The following is a 24,461-nucleotide window of genomic DNA, read 5'->3' on the forward strand; positions in this document are numbered from 1 at the left end:
CATTTGCAAATTAATTCACTCGCCATTCACACTGGATGTCCTTGCGTAAATACGGAGACCAGAACTGCACGCAGTACTCCAGGTGTGGCCTCACCAATCCCCTGTATAACTGGAGCAAGACTTCCCTGCTTTTATACCCGGTCCCCTTTGCACCGAGCGTGCTGAGCTGGGTGGAGAATTTTGCAGCTTGAACAGGGTGTAAGGAGGACCTCCGGTGCAGCAGGAGGAAGTGTTGCTTTCTGTCTCAGTCCTGGGCCACGGCGAGCCATCGTGGCCACACTGACTGACTCCTCGTCACTCAGTCAGTGAGTGAGGGAGTATATCGGTGTGCCTGGATCATTTGCAGCTCTCTGTAACTTTGGGAAGTGCGGGCTGACTGAGCCGAGGGGCAGGACGGATTGTCGGGGGAGCACAGACTGTCTCGGTGTGGGGGACACAGTCAGGTCTGTGTTTGGGGTTTACTGCACAATAAGTGTTTCAGTGCTCGGGCTGTGTTAGTCTCACTGCATCGTCTCACTGTGTATTAAATCCAGCCTGTCACTGCAGGGCAGGGCTGAGGGAGTCCCTCCGTACTACCCTCCGATAGTGAGGGGCTCCCTCCGTACTACCCTCCGATAGTGAGGGGCTCCCTCCGTACTGTCCCTCCGATAGTGAGGGGCTCCCTCCGTACTACCCTCCGATAGTGAGGGGCTCCCTCCGTACTGTCCCTCCGATAGTGAGGGGCTCCCTCCGTACTGTCCCTCCGATAGTGAGGGGCTCCCTCCGTACTACCCTCCGATAGTGAGGGGCTCCCTCCGTACTGTCCCTCCGATAGTGAGGGGCTCCCTCCGTACTGTCCCTCCGATAGTGAGGGGCTCCCTCCGTACTGACCCTCCGATAGTGAGGGGCTCCCTCCGTACCGTCCCTCCGATAGTGAGGGGCTCCCTCCGTACTGTCCCTCCGATAGTGAGGGGCTCCCTCCGTGCTGTCCCTCCAATAGTGAGGGGCTCCCTCCGTAGTGTCCCTCCGATAGTGAGGGGCTCCCTCCGTACTGACCTTCCGATAGTGATGGAGTCCCTCCGTACCACCCCTCCGATAGTGAGGGCGTCCCTCCGTACCACCCCTCCGATAGTGAGGGAGTCCCTCCGTACCACCCCTCCGATAGTGAGGGAGTTCCTCCGTACTACCCTCCGATAGTGAGGGAGTCCCTCCGTACCGTCCCTCCGATAGTGAGGGAGTCCCTCCATACCGTCCCTCTGATAGTGAGGGGCTCCCTCCGTACCGTCCCTCCGATAGTGAGGGGCTCCCTCCGTACCGTCCCTCCGATAGTGAGGGAGTACCTCCGGACCGTCCCTCCGTTAGTGAGGGAGTCCCTCCGGACCGTCCCTCCGACAGTGAGGGAGTCCCTCAGTACCATCCCTCCGACAGTGAGGGAGTCCGTCAGTACCGTCCCTCCGACAGTGAGGGAGTCCCTCCGTACCGTCCCTCCGAAAGTGAGGGAGTCCCTCCGTACCGTCCCTCCGATAGTGAGGTAGTCCCTCCGTACCGTCCCTCCGATAGTGAGGGAGTCCCTCCGTACCGTCCCTCCGATAGTGAGAGAGTCCCTCCGTACCGTCCCTCCGTACCGTCCCTCTGTACCGTCCCTCCGATAGTGAGGGAGTCCCTCCGTACCGTCCCTCCGATAGTGAGGGAGTCCCTCTGTACCGTCCCTCCGATAGTGAGGGAGTCCCTCCGTACCGTCCCTCCGATAGTGAGGGAGTCCCTCCGTACCGTCCCTCCGATAGTGAGGGGCTCCCTCCGTACCGTCCCTCCGCCAGTGCAACGCTCCCTCCGTACCGCCCCTCCGACAGTGCGGTGCTCCCTCAGTACTGCCCCTCCGACAGTGCGGCACTCCCTCAGTACTGCCCCTCCGACAGCGCAGTGCGGCGCTCCCTCAGTACTGCCCTTCCGACAGCGCAGTGCGGCGCTCCCTCAGTACCGCCCCTCCGACAGTGCGGGGCTCCCTCAGTACTGCCCCTCCGACAGTGTGGGGCTCCCTCAGTACTGCCCCTCCGACAGCGCAGTGCGGCGTTCCCTCAGTACTGCCCCTCCGACAGTGCGGCACTCCCTCAGTACTGCCCTCCGACAGTGCGGCACTCCCTCAGTACTGCCCCTCCGACAGTGCGGCACTCCCTCAGTACTGCCCCTCCGACAGTGCTGCACTCCCTCAGTACTGACCCTCCGTCAGTGCGGCGCCTCCTCAGTACTGCCCCTCCGACAGTGCTGCACTCCCTCAGAACTGCCCCTCCGACAGTGCGGCGCTCCCTCAGTACTGCCCCTCCGACAGTGCGGCACTCCCTCAGTACTGCCCCTCCGACAGTGCTGCACTCCCTCAGTACTGCCCCTCCGACAGTGCGGCGCTCCCTCAGTACTGCCCCTCCGACAGTGCGGCGCTCCCTCAGTACTGACCCTCCGACAGTGCGGTGCTCCCTCAGTACCGCCCCTCCGACAGTGCGGCGCTCCCTCGGTACTGCCCCTCCGACAGTGCGGCGCTCCCTCGGTACTGCCCCTCCGACAGTGCGGGGCTCCCTCAGTACTTCCCCTCCGACAGTGCGGGGCTCCCTCAGTACTTCCCCTCCGACAGTGCGGGGCTCCCTCAGTACTGCCCCTCCGACAGCGCAGTGCGGCGCTCCCTCAGTACTGCCCCTCCGACAGCGCAGTGCGGCGCTCCCTCAGTACTGCCCCTCCGACAGTTCGGGGCTCCCTCAGTACTGCCCCTCCGACAGTGCGGCACTCCCTCAGTACTGCCCCTCCGACAGTGCGGCACTCCCTCAGTACTGCCCCTCCGACAGTGCTGCACTCCCTCAGTACTACCCCTCCGACAGTGCGGCGCTCCCTCAGTACTGCCCCTCCGACAGTGAGGCACTCCCTCAGTACTGCCCCTCCGACAGTGCGGCACTCCCTCAGTACTGCCCCTCCGACAGTGCTGCACTCCCTCAGTACTGCCCCTCCGACAGTGCGGCGCTCCCTCAGTACTGCCCCTCCGACAGTGCGGCGCTCCCTCAGTACTGCCCCTCCGACAGTGCGGCGCTCCCTCAGTACTGCCCCTCCGACAGTGCGGCGCTCCCTCAGTACTGCCCCTCCGACAGTGCGGCGCTCCCTCAGTACTGACCCTCCGACAGTGCGGGGCTCCCTCAGTACTACCCCTCCGACAGTGCGGCGCTCCCTCAGCACTGACCCTCCGACAGTGCGGCGCTCCCTCAGTACTGACCCTCCGACAGTGCGGGGCTCCCTCAGTACTACCCCTCCGACAGTGCGGCGCTCCCTCAGCACTGACCCTCCGACAGTGCGGCGCTCCCTCAGTACCGCCCCTCCGACAGTGCGGCGCTCCCTCAGCACTGACCCTCCGACAGTGCGGCACTCCCTCAGTACTGACCCTCCGACAGTGCGGCACTCCCTCAGTACTGCCCCTCCGACAGTGCGGCGCTCCCTCAGCACTGACCCTCCGACAGTGCGGCACTCCCTCAGTACTGACCCTCCGACAGTGCGGCACTCCCTCAGCACTGACCCTCCGACAGTGCGGCACTCCCTCAGTACTGACCCTCCGACAGTGCGGCACTCCCTCAGTACTGCCCCTCCGACAGTGCGGCGCTCCCTCAGCACTGACCCTCCGACAGTGCGGCGCTCCCTCAGTACTGCCCCTCCGACAGTGCGGCGCTCCCTCAGCACTGACCCTCCGACAGTGCGGCGCTCCCTCAGTACCGCCCCTCCGACAGTGCGGCGCTCCCTCAGTACCGCCCCTCCGACCGTGCGGGGCTCCCTCAGTCCCGCCCCTCCGACAGTGCGGTGCTCCCTCAGTACTGCCCCTCCGACAGTGCGGCGCTCCCTCAGTCCCGCGAGGTGATTGCCGCGGGAAGCGAAGCGATGCGAGGGTTTGAGCCACTAAACACTCTCTGCCCCCTCTCTGCCCTGCACAGCTGACACTCCAGCCGGTGATTCCCTCTCGGTGCCCCTGGGCCATTCCGGACCGGACGAGGAGCGAGGGACGGGCAGAGGAGGGTCTCGTGACCCCCCCCACCCACCCCCAGCGACATGGAGGCGTGCGCGAGCCACGGCCCCGACAGCGAGAGGGGGCTGGGGGCACATTGCAGCGAGCTGGAAGCGCGCTCACATTTCCGCGTTTGTCGATTCATCATTGAGGCGGGTAAGGAGCGGCGGGAATCGTTAATGGCGGCTTACGTCACGGGGGCAGACCCGGCTTGTGTGTTCCCTCCAGTGTCACCATCATCGGCAGTCCCTCGGGATCGAGGAAGACTCGCTTCCACTCTTAACACGAGGCCTCACGTGGCTGAACAGTCCAATACGGGGAACCACAGTCCCTGTCACAGGTGGGACAGACAGTGGTTGAGGGAAGGGGAGGGTGGGACTGGTTTGCCGCACGCTCCTTCCGCTGCCTGCGCTTGGTTTCTGCACGCTCTCGGCGACGAGACTCGAGGTGCTCAGCGCCCTCCCGGATGCACTCCCTCCACTTAGGGCAGGACTGGTCTTTGGGCCCAGGGACTCCCAGGTGTCGGTGGGGGATGTTGCACTTTATCAGGGAGGCTTTGAGGGTGGTCCCCTGTAACGTTTCCTCTGCCCACCTTTGGCTCGCTTGCCGTGAAGGAGTTCCGAGTAGAGCGCTTGCTTTGGGGAGTCTCGTGTCGGGGGGACATGTGGACAATGTGGCCCTGCCCAGCGGAGCTGGTCGAGTGTGGTCAGTGCTTCGATGCTGGGGATGTTGGCCTGGTCGAGGACGCTAACGTTGGTGCGTCTGTCCTCCCGGGGGATTTGCAGGATCTTGCGGCGACATCGTTGGTGGTATTTCTCCAGCGACTTGAGGTGTCTACTGTACATGGTCCATGTCTCTGAGCCGTACAGGAGGGCGGGTATCACTACAGCCCTGTAGACCATGAGCTGGGTGGTGGATTTGAGGGCCCGGTCTTCAAACACTCTGTGCCTCAGGTGACCGAAGGCTGCACTGGCGCACTGGAGGCGGTGTTGGATCTAGTCGTCAATGTCTGCCCTTGTTGATAAGGGGCTCCCGAGGTATGGGAAGTGTTCCCTCGAGTGTAGAAGATTAAGCGACGACCTGACCGAGGGGTTTGAGAGGATTAAAGGATTCGATCGGGTGGCTCGAGAGAAACTGTTCCCTCTGGTGGGGGGCAGTCCAGAACAAGGGGACGTCACCTTCACATTGGAGCCCGGCCGTTCAGGGGTGATGTCGGGAAACACTTCTTCACACACAGGGCAGTGGGAATCTGGGACTCTCGCCCCCCAAAACACTGTGGACCCTGGGGGGCAATTGGAGCTTTCAAAACTGGGATCGATGGATTTTTGTTGGGGAAGGGTTACACAAAGTCAGCTACAGGTCAGCCGTGATCTGAATGGCCTCCTCCTGTTCCTAATGTAACAGGCTCGAGGTGCAGAATGGCCTCCTCCTGTCCCTAATGTAACAGGCTCGAGGGGCTGAATGGGCCTCCTCCTGTTCCTAATGTAACAGGCTCGAGGGGCTGAATGGCCTCCTCCTGTCCCTAATGTAACAGGCTCGAGGTGCAGAATGGCCTCCTCCTGTTCCTAATGTAACAGGCTCGAGGGGCTGAATGGCCTTCTCCTGTTCCTAATGTAACAGGCTCGAGGGGCTGAATGGCCTCCTCCTGTCCCTAATGTAACAGGCTCGAGGGGCTGAATGGCCTCCTGTTCCTAATGTAACAGGCTCGAGGGGCTGAATGGCCTCCTCCTGTCCCTAATGTAACAGGCTCGAGGGGCTGAATGGCCTCCTGTTCCTAATGTAACAGGCTCGAGGGGCTGAATGGCCTCCTCCTGTCCCTAATGTAACAGGCTCGAGGGGCTGAATGGCCTCCTCCTGTTCCTAATGTAACAGGCTCGAGGGGCTGAATGGCCTCCTCCTGTCCCTAATGTAACAGGCTCGAGGGGCTGAATGGCCTCCTCCTGTTCCTAATGTAACAGGCTCGAGGGGCTGAACGGCCTCCTCCTGTTCCTAATGTAACAGGTTCGAGGGGCTGAATGGCCTCCTCCTGTTCCTAATGTAACAGGTTCGAGGGGCTGAATGGCCTCCTCCTGTTCCTAATGTAACAGGCTCGAGGGGCTGAATGGCCTCCTCCTGTTTCTAATGTAACAGGCTCGAGGGGCTGAATGGCCTCCTCCTGTTCCTAATGTAACAGGCTCGAGGGGCTGAATGGCCCCCTCCTGTTCCTAATGTAACAGGCTCGAGGGGCTGAATGGGCCTCCTCCTGTTCCTAATGTAACAGGCTCGAGGGGCTGAATGGCCTCCTCCTGTTTCTAATGTAACAGGCTCGAGGGGCTGAATGGCCTCCTGTTCCTAATGTAACAGGCTCGAGGGGCTGAATGGCCTCCTGTTCCTAATGTAACAGGCTCGAGGGGCTGAATGGCCTCCTCCTGTTCCTAATGTAACAGACTCGAGGGGCTGAACGGCCTCCTCCTGTTCCTAATGTAACAGGCTCGAGGGGCTAAACGGCCTCCTCCTGTTCCTAATGTAACAGGCTCGAGGGGCTGAATGGCCTCCTCCTGTTCCTAATGTAACAGACTCGAGGGGCTGAATGGTCCTCCTCCTGTTCCTAATGTAACAGACTCGAGGGGCTGAACGGCCTCCTCCTGTTCCTAATGTAACAGGCTCGAGGGGCTGAATGGCCTCCTCCTGTTCCTAATGTAACAGACTCGAGGGGCTGAACGGCCTCCTCCTCTTCTTAATGTAACAGGCTCGAGGGGCTGAATGGCCTCCTCCTGTTCCTAATGTAACAGGCTCGAGGGGCTGAATGGCCTCCTCCTGTTCCTAATGTAACAGACTCGAGGGGCTGAATGGTCCTCCTCCTGTTCCTAATGTAACAGACTCGAGGGGCTGAACGGCCTCCTCCTGTTCCTAATGTAACAGGCTCGAGGGGCTGAATGGCCTCCTGTTCCTAATGTAACAGGCTCGAGGGGCTGAATGGCCTCCTGTTCCTAATGTAACAGGCTTGAGGGGCTGAATGGCCTCCTGTTCCTAATGTAACAGGCTCGAGGGGCTGAATGGCCTCCTCCTGTTCCTAATGTAACAGGCTCGAGGGACTGAATGGTCTCCTCCTGTTCCGAATGTAACAGGCTCGAGGGGCTGAATGGCCTCCTCCTGTTCCTAATGTAACAGGCTCGAGGGGCTGAATGGCCTCCTCCTGTTCCTAATGTATCAGACTCGAGGGGTTGAATGGGCCTACTCCTGTTACTATGGTAACAGGCTCGAGGGGCTGAATGGGCATCCTCCTGTTCCTAATGTAACAGGCTCGAGGGGCTGAATGGCCTCCTCCTGTTCCTAATGTAACAGTCTCGAGGGGCTGAATGGGCCTCCTGATCCTAATGTAACATGCTCGAGGGGCTGAATGGTCTCCTCCTGTTCCTAATGTAACAGGCTCGAGGGGCTGAATGGGCCTCCTCCTGTCCCTAATGGAACAGGCTCGAGGGACTGAACGGCCTCCTCCTGTTCCTAATGTAACAAGCCGAGGGGCTGAATGGGCCTACTCCTGTTACTATGGTAACAGGCTCCTGTACTACTCGGTTGTGCCATTCGAGGAGGAAGGGAGTTGGGCCGCGGTTACCAATGGCGGGGTGGTGGGGTTTGGGGGGCCCTGGGGCAGACCCCCGCCCGACAGTGACCGCCTTTCCTCGCTCTGTTTACAGGCATTAAGCTGGGCCTGCATTCTGTGCCCATGGCCTCTGCCTGCACCATCTACCACAAGTTCTTCAGCCAGACCGCTGTTCAGAACTACGACCCATACCTGGTGGCAATGGCCGCCATCTACCTGGCCGGGAAGGTAGAGGAGCAGCACCTGAGAGCGCGGGACATCATCAACGTGTGTCACAGGTCAGAGTGCACAGCTCCCCATCGCTCCGTCCCATCGCACAGGCCCAGGGCACGGGGTTAGATACAGACCACAGCTCCCCATCGCTCCGTCCCATCGCACACACCCAGGGCACGGGGTTAGATACAGAGTACAGCTCCCCATCGCTCCGTCCCCATCGCATACATCCAGGGCACGGGGTTAGATACAGAGTACAGCTCCCCATCGCTCCGTCCCCATCGCATACATCCAGGGCACGGGGTTAGATACAGTGCACAGCTCCCCATCGCTCTGTCCCATCGCATAGGCCCAGGGCACGGGGTTAGATACAGAGTATAGCTCCCCATCGCTCTGTCCCCATCGCACAGGCCCAGGGCACGGGGTTAGATACAGAGCACAGCTCCCCATCGCTCCGTCCCCATCGCATAGGCCCAGGGCACGGGGTTAGATACAGAGTACAGCTCCCCATCGCTCTGTCCCATCGCATAGGCCCAGGGCACGGGGTTAGATACAGAGCACAGCTCCCCATCGCTCTGTCCCATCGCATAGGCCCAGGGCACGGGGTTAGATACAGAGCACAGCTCCCCATCGCTCCGTCCCCATCGCATAGGCCCAGGGCACGGGGTTAGACACAGAGTGCAGCTCCCCATCGCTCTGTCCCATCGCACAGGCCCAGGGCATGGGGTTAGATACAGAGCACAGCTCCCCATCGCTCTGTCCCATCGCACAGGCCCAGGGCACGGGGTTAGATACAGAGTGCAGCTCCCCATCGCTCTGTCCCCATCGCATAGGCCCAGGGCACGGGGTTAGATACAGAGCACAGCTCCCCATCGCTCTGTCCCATCGCACAGGCCAAAGGCACGGGGTTAGATACAGAGCACAGCTCCCCATCGCTCCGTCCCCATCGCACACACCCAGGGCACAGGGTTAGATACAGAGCACAGCTCCCCATCGCTCCGTCCCCATCGCACAGGCCCAGGGCACGGGGTTAGATACAGAGCACAGCTCCCCATCGCTCCGTCCCCATCGCACAGGCCCAGGGCACGGGGTTAGATACAGAGCACAGCTCCCCATCGCTCCGTCCCCATCGCACAGGCCCAGGGCACGGGGTTAGATACAGAGCACAGCTCCCCATCGCTCCGTCCCCATCGCACAGGCCCAGGGCACGGGGTTAGATACAGAGCACAGCTCCCCATCGCTCCGTCCCCATCGCATAGGCCCAGGGCACGGGGTTAGATACAGAGTACAGCTCCCCATCGCTCTGTCCCCATCGCATATTCCCAGGGCACGGGGTTAGATACAGAGCACAGCTCCCCATCGCTCCGTCCCATCTCACACACCCAGGGCACGGGGTTAGATACAGAGTACAGCTCCCCATCGCTCTGTCCCATCGCACACATCCAGGGCACGGGGTTAGATACAGAGCACAGCTCCCCATCGCTCCGTCCCCATCGCACACACCCAGGGCACGGGGTTAGATACAGAGCACAGCTCCCCATCGCTCCGTCCCATCGCATAGGCCCAGGGCACGGGGTTAGATACAGAGCACAGCTCCCCATCGCTCCGTCCCCATCGCACAGGCCCAGGGCACGGGGTTAGATACAGAGCACAGCTCCCCATCGCTCCGTCCCATCGCATAGGCCCAGGGCACGGGGTTAGATACAGAGCACAGCTCCCCATCGCTCTGTCCCCATCGCATAGGCCCAGGGCACGGAGTTAGATACAGAGTACAGCTCCCCATCGCTCTGTCCCCATCGCATAGGCCCAGGGCACGGGGTTAGATACAGAGTACAGCTGGCCCTGTGTGTCACTGCGGGGGGTATTGACCTGTGTGTGTGTGTGTGTGTGTGTGTCCCACAGGTACCTGAACCCCCACACCGAGCCCCTGGAGTTGGACCCCAGGTTCTGGGAGCTGAGGGACAGCGTTGTCCAGTGCGAACTTCTCATGTTACGTGTTCTCAACTTCCAGGTTTCCTTCCAGCATCCCCACAAAGTGAGTCGGTCCGGGCAGAATCTCGCTCCCCGTGCCCCCTCCCCGTCGCGGGGTCACAGGGTCGAGGCGTCACGGAGTCGAGGGGTCGCGGGGTCGAGGGGTCGAGGGGTCACGGAGTCGAAGGGTCGAGGGGTCACGGAGTCGAGGGGTCGTGGGGTCATGGAGTCGAGGGGTCGAGGGTTCGCGGGGTCACGGGGTCGAGGGGGGGTGTTTGACGGGCAGCACCGGCTCGTGTGTTCGCCGCGCGGAGCCGAAGGGGAGCCGGTGTCGGGGCGCGTGATTGGTACCGATCGCAGCAAGTCAAAGGTCACCCTGCCTCTCCCCGGGGACCGACTGTGTGTCTGCAGGTCCCGGCCGAGTCGTGGGGTCTCCTCGTCTGGTGGGTGATAGAAAGCGGTCCCCAGGGCAGGGACCAGCGTGAGCGCAGCAGGAGGAAAGGGTGAACGAAGGAGAGAGAGAGAGAGAGAGGGAGAGAGAGAGAGAGAGACAGAGAGAGAGAGAGAGAGAGAGACACAGAGGGAGAGAGAGAGACAGGGAGAGAGAGAGAGACAGGGAGAGAGAGAGAGACAGGAGAGAGAGAGAGAGAGAGAGAGAGAGACGGGGAGAGAAAGAGAGAGAGAGAGAGAGAGAGACGGGGAGAGAGAGAGAGACAGGGAGAGAGACACAGAGAGAGAGAGAGAGAGAGAGAGAGACGGGGAGAGAGAGAGAGACAGGGAGAGAGACACAGAGAGAGAGAGAGAGAGACACAGAGGGAGAGAGAGAGACAGGGAGAGAGAGAGAGACAGGGAGAGAGACACAGAGAGAGAGAGAGAGAGAGAGAGACACAGAGGGAGAGAGAGAGACAGGGAGAGAGAGAGAGACAGGGAGAGAGAGAGAGACAGGGAGAGAGAGAGAGAGAGAGAGAGAGAGACGGGGAGAGAAAGAGAGAGAGAGAGAGAGAGATGGAGATGGAGATGGAGAGAGAGAGAGAGGGACAGAGAGAGAGAGGGACAGAGAGAAAGAGAGACAGACAGAGAGAGAGAGTCAGACCGAGAGATAGAGAGAGAGCCAGAGACAGATAGACAGAGAGACGGAGGAGGGGAGAGAGGGCGCGGGGGAGGGGAGAGACTGGGAGGGGACAGAGGGGGCATGGGGGAGGTGAGCGAGGGAGCGTGGGGGAGGTGAGCGAGGGTGCGTGGGGGAGGGGAGAGAGGGGGAGGGAGAGGGGGGAGGGGAGCGAGGGGGAGGAGAGAGTGGGCGTGGGGGAGGGGAGCGAAGGGGAGGAGAGCGAGGGGGAGGGGAGAGGGGGCGCGGTGGAGGAGCGAGGATGCGTGGGGGAGGGGAGAGGGGGGTGGGGGCGCAGGGGAGGGGAGAGGGGGAGAGGGGAGAGAGGGAGGGGTCGCGGGGGAGGGGAGCGAGGGGGAGGAGCGAGGGGGCGCGGGGGAGGAGAGAGGGGGCGTGGGGGAGGGGAGCGTGGGGGGAGGAGCGAGGGGGCGCGGTGCAGGAGAGAGGGGGCGTGGGGGAGGGGAGGGAGGGTGAGGGGGGAGGGGGGTGCGGGGGAGGTGGGAGGGGAGTGAGGGGGAGGAGAGAGGGGGCGTGGGAGAGGGGGCGGGGGAGGGGAGCGAGGGAGCAGGGGAGGGGAGCGAGGGGGAGGGGAGCGAGGGGGCGGGGGAGGGGAGCGAGGGGGCGGGGGAGGGGAGCGAGGGGGCGGGAGAGGGGAGCGAGGGGGCGGGGAGGGGAGCGAGGGGGCGGGGGAGGGGAGCGAGGGGCGGGGGAGGGGAGCGAGGGGGCGGGGGAGGGGAGAGAGGGGCGGGGGAGGGGAGCGAGGGGGAGGGGATGGAGGGGGCGGGAGAGGGGAGCGAGGGGGCGGGGAGGGGAGCGAGGGGGAGGGGATGGAGGGGGCGGGGGAGGGGAGCGAGGGGGCGGGGGAGGGGAGCGAGGGGCGGGGGAGGGGAGCGAGGGGCGGGGAGGGGAGCGAGGGGGGGGGGAGGGGAGCGAGGGGGAGGGGAGCGAGGGGGCGGGGCCCCAGCGAGGACGCGGTGGGCCGAGTGGGATCTTGCTGTGCCGTTCTATGCGGTGACACTCTGCCCTGCTCTCTCAGTACCTGTTGCACTACCTGCTCTCGCTGAGGTTGTGGATGAACCGACACACCTGGGAGCGCACACCGCTGGGAATCACGGCCTGGGCGGTGCTCCGCGACAGCTATCACGGCACCCTGTGCCTCCGTTACCGGCCCCAGCACATTGCCGTCGCAGTGCTCTCCTTCGCCTTGCAGTGCTACGGTGTGGAGGTCCCGGGGGAGACAGCCGCGGAGAGATCGTGGTGGCAGGTGAGACCCGGCGTCCGGCCGCTGGCGGGGGGCGGGGGGAGGGGGGGCGAGAAGCCGAGCCTGCTGGGAGAAGTCAACTCGGTATTCGGGGCTCACGATTTTTATTCGGGCATACGCAGGGAAGGCACCGATGCTCAAGCATTGATTAACGACGATTAAAAAATCATCACCATCACGGGCAGTCCCTCGGAATCGAGGAAGACTTGCTTCCACTCTTAACACGAGCCCTCACGTGGCTGAACAGTCCAATACGGGAACCACAGTCCCTGTCACAGGTGGGACAGACAGTGGTTGAGGGAAGGGGAGGGTGGGACTGGTTTGCCGCACGCTCCTTCCGCTGCCTGCGCTTGGTTTCTGCACGCTCTCGGCGACGAGACTCGAGGTGCTCAGCGCCCCTCCCGGATGCACTTCCTCCACTGAGGGCGGGACTGGTCTTTGGGCCCAGGGACTCCCAGGTGTCGGTGGGGGATGTTGCACTTTATCAGGGAGGCTTTGAGGGTGGTCCCTTGTAACGTTTCCTCTGCCCACCTTTGGCTCGTTTGCCGTGAAGGAGTTCCGAGTAGAGCGCTTGCTTTGGGAGTCTCGTGTCTGGGGACATGCGGACAATGTGGCCCTGCCCAGCGGAGCTGGTCGAGTGTGGTCAGTGCTTCGATGCTGGGGATGTTGGGCCTGGTCGAGGACGCTAACGTTGGTGCGTCTGTCCTCCCGGGGGATGTGTTAAAAAGGAGGCAGACAAAAAGCAGGAAACTACAGACCAGTTAGTCTAACATCTGTGGTTGGGAAAATGTTGGAGTCCATTATTAAAGAAGCAGTAGCAGGACATTTGGAAAAGCAAAATTCGGTCAGGCAGTCAGCATGGATTTATGAAGGGAAGTCATGTTTGGCAAATTTGCTGGAATTATTTGAGGATGTAACGAACAGGGTGGATAAAGGGGATACCAGTGGATGTGGTGTATTTGGATTTCCAGAAGGCATTTGACAAGGTGCCACATAAAAGGTTACTGCACAAGGTAAAAGTTCACGGGGGTGGGGGTAATATATTAGCATGGATAGAGGATTGGCTGACTAACAGAGAACAGAGAGTCGGGATAAATGGGTCATTCTCGGGTTGGCAATCAGTAACTAGTGGGGTGCCCCAGGGATCAGTGCTGGGACCTCAACTATTTACAATCTATATTAACGACTCGGAAGAAGGGACTGAGTGTAACGTAGACAAGTTTGCTGACGATACAAAGATGGGAGGAAAAGCAATGTGTGAGGAGGACACAAAATCTGCAAAAGGACACAGACAGGCTCAGTGAGTGGGCAAAAATTTGTCAGATGGAGTATAATGTGGGAAAGTGTGAGGTCATGCACTTTGGCAGAAAAAAAATCACAGAGCAAGTTGTTATTTAAATGGAGAAAGATTGCAAAGTGCCGCAGTACAGCGGGACCTGGGGGTACTTGTGCATGGAACACAAAAGGATAGTCTGCAGGTACAGCAAGTGATCAGGAAGGCCAATGGTATCTTGGTCTTTATCGCAAAGGGGATGATGTATAAAAGCAGGGAAGTCTTGCTCCAGTTATACAGGGTATTGGTGAGGCCACACCTGGAGTACTGCGCGCAGTTTTGGTTTCCGTATTTACGAAAGGATATACTTGGCTTTGGAGGCAGTTCAGAGAAGGTTCACTCGGTTGATTCCGGGGATGAGGGGGTTGTCCTATGAGGAAAGGTTGAGTAGGTTGGGCCTCTACTCATTGGAGTTCAGAAGAATGAGAGGTGATCTTATCGAAAGGTATAAGATTATGAGGGGCCTCGACAAGGTGGATGCAGAGAGGATGTTACCATTCGGCCCCTCAAGCCTGCTCCGCCATTTAATACGATCATGGCTGATCCGATCATGGACTCAGGTCCACTTCCCTGCCCGCCCCCTTATCCCCTTATCGGTTAAGAAACTGTCTATCTCTGTCTTAAATATATTCAATGTCCCGGCTTCCACAGCTCTCTGAGGCAGAGAATTCCACAGATTTACAACCCTCTGAGAGAAGAAATTCCTCCTCATCTCAGTTTTAAATGGGCGGCCCCTTATTCTAAGACCATGCCCCCTAGTTCTAGTCTCCCCCATCAGTGGAAACATCCTCTCTGCATCCACCTTGTCGAGCCCCCCTCATTAAGTTATACGTTTAGGGGGCCGAGAGGGGAATGTAATAGAGCTGCCCCTAGTGGTCACGTGTGGTACTGCAACTACTGATGTAAATAACTAAAGTCACATGATGGCCATTCCCGTCTGGCAGCCATCTTGTCGCGGGTGTTGGTCAGTGATAGCGTAAGAATATATCACGGGGAGATTGACCAGGATGGTCTGGAGATGGGGTTCTCCAGTGACATGGAGAGACTGGAGAAGCTGGGATTGTTCTCCTGGGAGCAGGAATATCGCAAAAGGGCGATGGGGCGTGCGATTAATTGAATAACCCTTTCACAGAGCTGCCAAACGCCAATGGGCCGAATGCAACATAGGAACAGGAGGAGGCCATTCAGCCCCTCGAGCCTGTTACATTACGAACAGGAGGAGGCCATTCAGCCCCTCGAGCCTGTTACATTCGGAACAGGAGGAGGCCGTTCAGCCCCTCGAGCCTGTTACATTAGGAACAGAAGGAGGCCATTCAGCCCCTCGAGCCTGTTACATTAGGAACAGGAGGAGGCCATTCAGCCCCTCGAGCCTGTTACATTAGGAACAGGAGGAGGCCATTCAGCCCCTCGAGCCTGTTACATTAGGAACAGGAGAAGGCCGTTCAGCCCCTCGAGCCTGTTACATTAGGAACAGGAGGAGGCCATTCAGCCCCTCGAGCCTGTTACATTAGGAACAGGAGGAGGACCATTCAGCCCCTCGAGCCTGTTACATTCGGAACAGGAGAAGACCGTTCAGCCCCTCGAGCCTGTTACATTAGGAACAGGAGGAGGCCATTCAGCCCCTCGAGCCTGTTACATTAGGAACAGGAGGCCATTCAGCCCCTCGAGCCTGTTACATTAGGAACAGGAGGAGGCCATTCAGCCCCTCGAGCCTGTTACATGAGGAACAGGAGGCCATTCAGCCCCTCGAGCCTGTTACATTAGGAACAGGAGGAGGCCCATTCAGCCCCTCGAGCCTGTTACATTAGGAACAGGAGGAGGCCATTCAGCCCCTCGAGCCTGTTACATTAGGATATAAAAGGGGTCACCGGATATAAAAGGGGTCAGAGGGTCTAGTAAGGAGGGGGAACTGAGGGAAATCTTTATTAGTCGGGAAATTGTGTTGGGGAAATTGATGGGATTGAAGGCCGATAAATCCCCAGGGCCTGATGGACTGCATCCTAGAGTACTTCAGGAGGTGGCCTTGGAAATAGCGGATGCATTGACAGTCATTTTCCAACATTCCATTGACTCTGGATCAGTTCCTATGGAGTGGAGGGTAGCCAATGTAACCCCACTTTTTAAAAAAGGAGGGAGAGAGAAAACAGGGAATTATAGACCGGTCAGCCTGACCTCAGTAGTGGGTAAAATGATGGAATCAATTATTAAGGATGTCATAGCAGTGCATCTGGAAAATGGTGACATGATAGGTCCAAGTCAGCATGGATTTGTGAAAGGGAAATCATGCTTGACAAATCTTCTGGAATTTTTTGAGGATGTTTCCAGTAAAGTGGACAAAGGAGAACCAGTTGATGTGGTATATTTGGACTTTCAGAAGGCTTTCGACAAGGTCCCACACAAGAGATTAATGTGCAAAGTTAAAGCACATGGGATTGGGGGTAGTGTGCTGACGTGGATTGAGAACTGGTTGTCAGACAGGAAGCAAAGAGTAGGAGTAAATGGGGACTTTTCAGAATGGCAGGCAGTGACTAGTGGGGTACCGCAAGGTTCTGTGCTGGGGCCCCAGCTGTTTACATTGTACATTAATGATTTAGACGAGGGGATTAAATGCAGTATCTCCAAATTTTCGGATGACACTAAGTTGGGTGGCAGTGTGAGCTGCGAGGAGGATGCTATTAGGCTGCAGAGTGACTTGGATAGGTTAGGTGAGTGGGCAAATGCATGGCAGATGAAGTATAATGTGGATAAATGTGAGGTTATCCACTTTGGTGGTAAAAACAGAGAGACAGACTATTATCTGAATGGTGACAGATTAGGAAAAGGGAAGGTGCAACGAGACCTGGGTGTCATGGTACATCAGTCATTGAAGGTTAGCATGCAGGTACAGCAGGCGGTTAAGAAAGCAAATGGCATGTTGGCCTTCATAGCGAGGGGATTTGAATACAGGGGCAGGGAGGTGTTGCTACAGTTGTACAGGGCCTTGGTGAGGCCACACCTGGAGTATTGTGTACAGTTTTGGTCTCCTAACTTGAGGAAGGACATTCTTGCTATTGAGGGAGTGCAGCGAAGGTTCACCAGACTGATTCCCGGGATGGCGGGACTGACCTATCAAGAAAGACTGGATCAACTGGGCTTGTATTCACTGGAGTTCAGAAGAATGAGAGGGGACCTCATAGAAACGTTTAAAATTCTGACGGGTTTAGACAGGTTAGATGCAGAAAGAATGTTCCCAATGTTGGGGAAGTCCAGAACCAGGGGTCACAGTCTGAGGATAAGGGGTAAGCCATTTAGGACCGAGATGAGGAGAAACTTCTTCACCCAGAGAGTGGTGAACCTGTGGAATTCTCTACCACAGAAAGTAGTTGAGGCCAATTCACTAAATATATTCAAAAGGGAGTTAGATGAAGTACTTACTACTCGGGGGATCAAGGGGTATGGTGAGAAAGCAGGAAGGGGATACTGAAGTTTCATGTTCAGCCATGAACTCATTGAATGGCGGTGCAGGCTAGAAGGGCTGAATGGCCTGCTCCTGCACCTATTTTCTATGTTTCTATGTTTTCTATGGAACAGGAGGAGGCCATTCAGCCCCTCGAGCCTGTTACATTAGGGACAGGAGGAGGCCCATTCAGCCCCTCGAGCCTGTTACATTAGGAACAGGAGGAGGCCATTCAGCCCCTCGAGCCTGTTACATTAGGAACAGGAGAAGGCCCATTCAGCTCCTCGAGCCTGTTACAATAGGAACAGAAGGAGGCCCATTCAGCCCCTCGAGCCTGTTACATTAGGGACAGGAGGAGGCCCATTCAGCCCCTCGAGCCTGTTACATTAGGAACAGGAGGAGGCCATTCAGCCCCTCGAGCCTGTTACATTAGGGACAGGAGGAGGCCCATTCAGCCCCTCGAGCCTGTTACATTAGGAACAGGAGGAGGCCATTCAGCCCCTCGAGCCTGTTACATTAGGAACAGGAGGAGGCCATTCAGCCCCTCGAGCCTGTTCCGACATTCAGTCAGATCACGGCTGGCCTGTGACCTAACGGCGTATAATTGCCGTTTGCGGGAGAGAGTTTTAACTCCTACGGCCCTGAGTGTGTGGAACCGATTCCTAACTTCACTCCTCTCAGGCCTGGCCCTCATTGTTCGAATCTGCCCCTCGCCCGAGACCCCCCAACCAGCGGGAATACTTTCCCGCTCTCAGTTCCCCTCAATACCCTGAGAAACAGAGAGCGTTTCGGGGAGGTTGCCCAGAATGTTCCCGTTAGTTGCTCCTCTCCTCCGTTGTACTCCGAAGGTAATCGCGGCGGCCATTTTGTTTGCGCAGGTCATCTGCGAGGGAACCACGAAGGACATCATCGACGCCATCGTCACGGAGATCGTGCAGATCTACGAGATGGACGCCAAGCCGTGAGCGAGGCCCTGCCACGCGCCGGGGCTGCTGGGAGTTTATCCGAGACAATTCACCGAGGAATCGGGCGATCGTTGGCGCTCAGCGTCTGATCGAAACAGTTCCCCACGGGGTTTGGTGACTCACCCACGCCTCCCTCCAGCGCCCGCCGGGTCTCCGAGCGCCCAGCGCGACCATCGCACGCACGTGTCTATCTTCCTTTCTGTGTCTCCTCCTCTTCCTGCAGGGATCGGCTCCCAACCAACCGGGATTGTCGCCTTCCTCCCCAGAACTCACCCAGGATCAGGGTCAGCTCACACACTCACACTCACTCACACTCACACTCGCTCACGCTCACACACTCACACTCACTCACACTCACACTCGCTCACACTCACACTCGCTCACACTCACTCACACTCACACTCGCTCACACTCACACTCACACTCGCTCACACTCACACTCACACTCACACTCGCTCACACTCACACACTCACACTCACTCACACTCACACTCGCTCACACTCACACTCACACTCGCTCACACTCACACTCACACTCGCTCGCACACTCACACTCGCTCACACTCACACACTCACACTCACTCACACTCACACTCACACACACACACTCACACTCACACTCACACTCACACACACTCGCTCGCACACTCACACTCACACTCGCTCACACTCACACACTCGCTCGCACACTCACTCACTCACTCACACTCACACACACACTCACACTCACTCACACTCACACTCGCTCACACTCACACACTCGCACTCACTCACACTCACACTCGCTCGCACACTCACACTCGCTCACTCACTCACACTCACTCACACACACACACACACTCGCTCGCACACTCACACTCACACTCGCTCACACTCACACACTCGCTCGCACACTCACACGCACACTCACACTCTCACTCACTCACACTCACACACACACACTCGCTCGCACACACACACTCACACTCACACACACTCGCTCGCACACCCACACTCGCTCACTCACTCACACTCACACACACACTCACACGCACACTCATACTCACACACACTCGCTCGCACACTCACACTTACACACACTCACTCGCACACTCACACTCACACACACTCGCTCACTCACTCACACTCACACTCGCACACACTCGCTCGCACACTCACACACACACACACACACTCGCTCGCACACACACACACTCGCTCGTACACTCACACTCACACACTCGCTCGCACACTCACACTCGCTCACACTCGCCCGCACACTCACACACACGCTCGCACACTCACACTCACTTGCTCGCACACTCACACTCACAAGCGCTCTCACACATACTCACTCTCACTCACACACTCAAACTCGCTCGCACACTCACACTCGCTCTCACACTCATACTCACACGCGCTCACACACTCACACTCACACTCGCTCGCACACTCATACTCACACGCGCTCACACACTCACACTCGCTCGCACACTCATACTCACTCGCTCACACACTCATACTCACACTCGCTCACACACTCACACTCACACTCGCTCGCACACTCACACACACACACACACACTCACACTCATGCTCGCACACTCACACTCATACACACACACTCATACACTCGCTCGCACACTCACACACACTCGCTCACACTCACACTCGCTCGAACTCTCACACTCGCTCGCACACTCTCACTCACTCGCTCTCACACTCACACTCACTCACGCACACACTCGCTCGCACACTCACACTTGCACACACACACACGCTCGCACACACACACTCACACACACTTACTCTCACACACTCATAACCACGCACTCACACACTCACACTCACTCATACTGACGCTCGCACACTCACACACACTCACACTCTCTCACTCGCGCACTCACACTCGCTCGCACACTCGCTCGCACACTCACATTGACGCACACTCACACTCACACACACTCACACTCACTCACGCACACTCACTCGCACACTCACACACGCTCACGCTCGCACACACACACACACACACTCACACTCACACACACTCACACTCACACACACTCACACACACACACACACACACTCACACACACTCACACACACACTCACACACACACACACTCTCACACACACACACACACACACACTCTCACACACTCGCTCGCACACTCACACATACTCACACTCACATACACACACACACTCACACACACACACACGCTCACACACACACACTCACTCACATACACACACGCGCTCACACACACACACACTGCAAGACTACAGTATTTTTTGGTCTAATTTTTCTGTTAATAACTATCCTTGCAAATTGCTCCAGGATGGCTGAAAACATGACGTGACCATTTTTCTCAATGACCCAAAATGCTCTGCAGAAGAACACGGACCTTGTCTTTAATGAACGTTTGAGCGATCTCCCAGCTGTGAAGAGACCCTTTTCACGGTCAGTAAAGGGACGCCCTTGAATTGTCGACGGCCGGGGAAGAAAGCTGTAACTGTGGCCAGAAAGAAATGAGAAGATATTTTCGTGGGAAAAGGCTTGGTTTAAGAATATTCCTTTGTTTGAAACTGAGACAAGTGTGTACACGGCGGGCAATCATCCCAGAAAAGGGGGATATAAAAATGGCTGTAGCACGTGAGGTCGTTGCTACAGGCACGAGATCGGTAACCTGGTCCGTTACTAAGGGAATCGGGGAGTTAATTTCCAATCGCTGCCCATGGTCTGGTGTGACCAGCTTTGTTTCTTTATAATCACCGCGGGAATTGGCAATTTAAATTGTTAAGTCTATTAATCGAGATAGTTTGGTGCAGGCTGATTGGGCATTGAACGCGATCGTTAATTGATGGCAGTTCCTTCGATTAATTAAAGTAAAGGTAACCCCTTGATAAGGCTGAGAACACGACACATCTTCAGACTGTGTGTGTTTCTTTGTCTCACAAGTTTGAACTCTTTAAAGTGAAGATAAATCTAACAGGCTAAATCCTCTCCTAAAAATGTTAGGTTCTTACAAAATTTGGTGCCCGAGTCAGGGCACTGGTGACAGACGGACAAACAATTTTGAGGACTATTAGATGAGTCGGTTGCAAAGTACGTGATGAAAGAGTTTCCACTTGGGGAGGAGTGTGCGCGAGTCATTGTAGGCAGTCATCATCATCATCATCGGCAGTCCCTCGGAATCGAGGAAGACTTGCTTCCACTCTTAACACGAGTCCTCAGGTGGCTGAACAGCCCAATACGGGAACCACAGTCCCTGTCACAGGTGGGACAGACAGTGGTTGAGGGAAGGGGAGGGTGGGACTGGTTTGCCGCACGCTCCTTCCGCTGCCTGCGCTTGGTTTCTGCACGCTCTCGGCGACGGGACTCGAGGTGCTCAGCGCCCTCCCGGATGCACTCCCTCCACTTAGGGCGGACTGGTCTTTGGGCCCAGGGACTCCCAGGTGTCGGTGGGGGATGTTGCACTTTATCAGGGAGGCTTTGAGGGTGGTCCCTTGTAACGTTCCCTCTGCCCACCTTTGGCTCGTTTGCCTGTGAAGGAGTTCCGAGTAGAGCGCTTGCTTTGGGAGTCTTGTGTCGGGGGGGACATGCGGACAATGTGGCCCTGCCCAGCGGAGCTGGTCGAGTGTGGTCAGTGCTTCGATGCTGGGGATGTTGGGCCTGGTCGAGGACGCTAACGTTGGTGCGTCTGTCCTCCCGGGGGATTTGCGGGATCTTGCGGAGACATCGTTGGTGGTATTTCTCCAGCGACTTGAGGTGTCTACTGTACATGGTCCATGTCTCTGAGCCATACAGGAGGGCGGGTATCACTACAGCCCTGTAGACCATGAGCTTGGTGGTAGATTTGAGGGCCTGGTCTTCGAACACTCTTTTCCTCGGGCGGCCGAAGGCTGCACTGGCGCACTGGAGGCGATGTTGGACCTCGTCGCCAATGTCTGTCCTTGTTGATGAGAGGCTCCTGAGGTATGGGAAATGGTCCACGTTGTCCAGGGCCGGGCCGTGGATCTTGATGACTGGGGAGGCAGTGCTGTGTGGTGAGGACAGGCTGGTGGCGGACCTTTGTCTTACGGGTGTTTAGTGTGAGGCCCGTGCTTTCGTACGCCGCAGTAAATACGTTGACTATGTCCTAGAGTTCAGCCTCTGTGTGTGCGCAGACGCAGGTGTTGTCCGCGTACTGTAGCTCGACGACCGAGATTGGGACAGTCTTGGACCTGGCCTGGAGATGGCGAAGGTTGAATAGCTTCCCACTGGTTCTGTGGTTTAGTTCCACTCCAGCGGGGAGCTTGCTGACTGTGAGGTGGAGCATGGCAGCGAGGAAGGTTGAGAAGAGGGTTGGGGGGCGATGACGCAGCCCTGTTTGACCCCGGTCCAGACATGGATTGGGTCTGTGACCAATCCGTTGGTCAGGATCACGGCCTGCATGTTGTGGAGCAGGCAAACTTTTTGGGGGCATCCGAAACAGAGGAGGACGCTCCATAGACCCTCGCGTTTGACAGTCTCAAAGGCCTTTGTAAGGCCGAAGAAGGCCATGTAGAAGGGCTAGCGCTGTTCCCTGCATTTCTCCTGCAGCTGTCGCACTCATGGTCTACAGGGCTGTAGTGATACCCGCCCTCCTGTATGGCTCAGAGACATGGACCATGTACAGTAGACACCTCGAGTCGCTGGAGAAATACCACCAACGATGTCTCCGCAAGGTCCTACAAATCCCCCGGGAGGACAGACGCACCAACGTTAGCGTCCTCGACCAGGCCCAACATCCCCAGCATCGAAGCACTGACCACACTCGACCAGCTCCGCTGGGCAGGGCCACATTGTCCGCATGTCCCCCCCGACACGAGACTCCCCAAAGCAAGCGCTCTACTCGGAACTCCTTCACGGGCAAACGAGCCAAAGGTGGGCAGAGGAAACGTTACAAGGGACCACCCTCAAAGCCTCCCTGATAAAGTGCAACATCCCCCACCGACACTTGGGAGTCCCTGGGCCCAAAGACCAGTCCTGCCCTAAGTGGAGGAAGTGCATCCGGGAGGGCGCTGAGCACCTCGAGTCTCGTCGCCGAGAGCGTGCAGAAACCAAGCGCAGGCAGCGGAAGGAGCGTGCGGCAAACCAGTCCCACCCTCCCCTTCCCTCAACCACTGTCTGTCCCACCTGTGACAGGGACTGTGGTTCCCGTATTGGACTGTTCAGCTACATGAGGCCTCATGTTAAGAGTGGAAGCAAGTCTTCCTCGATTCCGAGGGACTGTCGATGATGGACTCAATTCCGCCTCTCACTGTCTCCCTGTGCTGGTATCTCTCTCGGTATCACTGCACACTAAGTTTTACACCTCTCTATCTTTGTTTAAAAAGCAAGAAAGGGATAGACCGAGTAATTAGAGGTCTTAACCTCGCTGGTGGGAAAATTATTGGAAAAAACAATTTTCTTTTTTGTACAAAACATACTCTCGGGACAAGTCAGAGCCCAGCCATCTTCAGCTGCTCCATCAATGACCTTCCCTCCATCACAAGATCAGAAGTGGGGATGTTCGCTGATGACTGCACAGTGTTCAGTTCCATTCACAACTCCTCAGATAATGGAGCAGTCCGTGCCCGCATACAGCAAGACGTGGACAACATTCAGGCTTGGACTGATAAGTGGCAAGTAACATTCGCACCACACAAGTGCCAGGCAATGACCATCTCCAACAAGCGAGAGTCTAACCACCGCCCCTTGACATTCACCGGCATTACCATCACCGAATCCCCCCACCATCAACATCCTGATCGTCATTAACCAGAAACTTCACTGGACCAGACACACAAATACTGTGGCCACAAGAGCGGGTCAGAGGCTGGGTATTCTGCGGCCAGTGTCTCACCTCCTGACTCCCCAAAGCCTCTCCACCATCTACAACCCACAAGTCAGGAGTGTGATGGAACACTCCCCACTTGCCTGGATGAGTTGCAGCTCCAACAACACTCGAGAAGCTCGACACCATCCAGGACAAAGCAGCCCCGCTCGATGGGCCACGCTCCCCACCACCTTCAACACTCCCTCCCTCCACCACCGGCGCACCGTGGCTGCAGTGTGCACCGCCCACAAGATGCACCGCGGCAACTCGCCAAGGCTTCTTCGGCAGCACCTCCCGAACCCGCGTCCTCTACCCGCCTAGAAGGTCAAGGGCAGCAGGTCCATGGGAACACCACCCCCTCCACGTTCCCCTCCCAGTCACACACCATCCCTCGACTTGGAAATATATCGGCCGTTCCTCCATCATCGCTGGGTCACAATCCTGGAACTCCCTCCCTAACAGCACTGTGGGAGCACCTTCACCACACGGACTGCAGCGGTTCAAGAAGGGGGCTCACCCCCACCTTCTCAAGGGGCAATAAATGCCGGCCTGGCCATCAACGCCCACAACCCGTGAAGGAATTTTTGAACAAAGGTAGACTATTCCAAGTTGCTTATTACAGACAAAAAGGATGTTTATTTGAACCATCGTTGCCGATAAAACCATACAGCCGTGAATAGTTCACAGGTGTGATCTGGTTGAGTATTATTAGTATTCCGTGTTGAAACCGAGCAGAGAAATTTTAACATATTGCAATCAT

At 57.5% G+C, this 24,461-nt stretch overlaps 1 protein-coding gene across 1 annotated transcript; it reads left to right on the forward strand.

The window, feature by feature from the left end:
* Nucleotides 1-293: 293 nt before the first annotated feature.
* Nucleotides 294-18,065, forward strand: LOC139253259 (cyclin-Q-like). Its single transcript, XM_070873471.1, has 6 exons — nt 294-443; nt 3,936-4,162; nt 7,684-7,867; nt 9,705-9,837; nt 11,918-12,145; nt 17,790-18,065. Exons 2-6 carry the CDS (start codon nt 4,051-4,053, stop codon nt 17,874-17,876), a joined length of 744 nt encoding a protein of 247 aa, XP_070729572.1. The 5' UTR covers nt 294-443; nt 3,936-4,050; the 3' UTR covers nt 17,877-18,065.
* Nucleotides 18,066-24,461: the final 6,396 nt, after the last annotated feature.

Source organism: Pristiophorus japonicus, unplaced genomic scaffold (genome assembly GCF_044704955.1).
Source record: "Pristiophorus japonicus isolate sPriJap1 unplaced genomic scaffold, sPriJap1.hap1 HAP1_SCAFFOLD_484, whole genome shotgun sequence".
NCBI lineage: Eukaryota > Metazoa > Chordata > Chondrichthyes > Pristiophoridae > Pristiophorus > Pristiophorus japonicus.

Bases quoted from the DNA above. Each gene is read 5' to 3' on its own strand.
- LOC139253259 (XM_070873471.1), top strand. From the start codon at position 4,051: ATGGAGGCGTGCGCGAGCCACGGCCCCGACAGCGAGAGGGGGCTGGGG. The intron at 4,163-7,683 runs GTAAGGAGCGGC...CTCTGTTTACAG, and splicing joins TCGATTCATCATTGAGGCGG to GCATTAAGCTGGGCCTGCAT. The intron at 9,838-11,917 runs GTGAGTCGGTCC...CTGCTCTCTCAG, and splicing joins CCTTCCAGCATCCCCACAAA to TACCTGTTGCACTACCTGCT.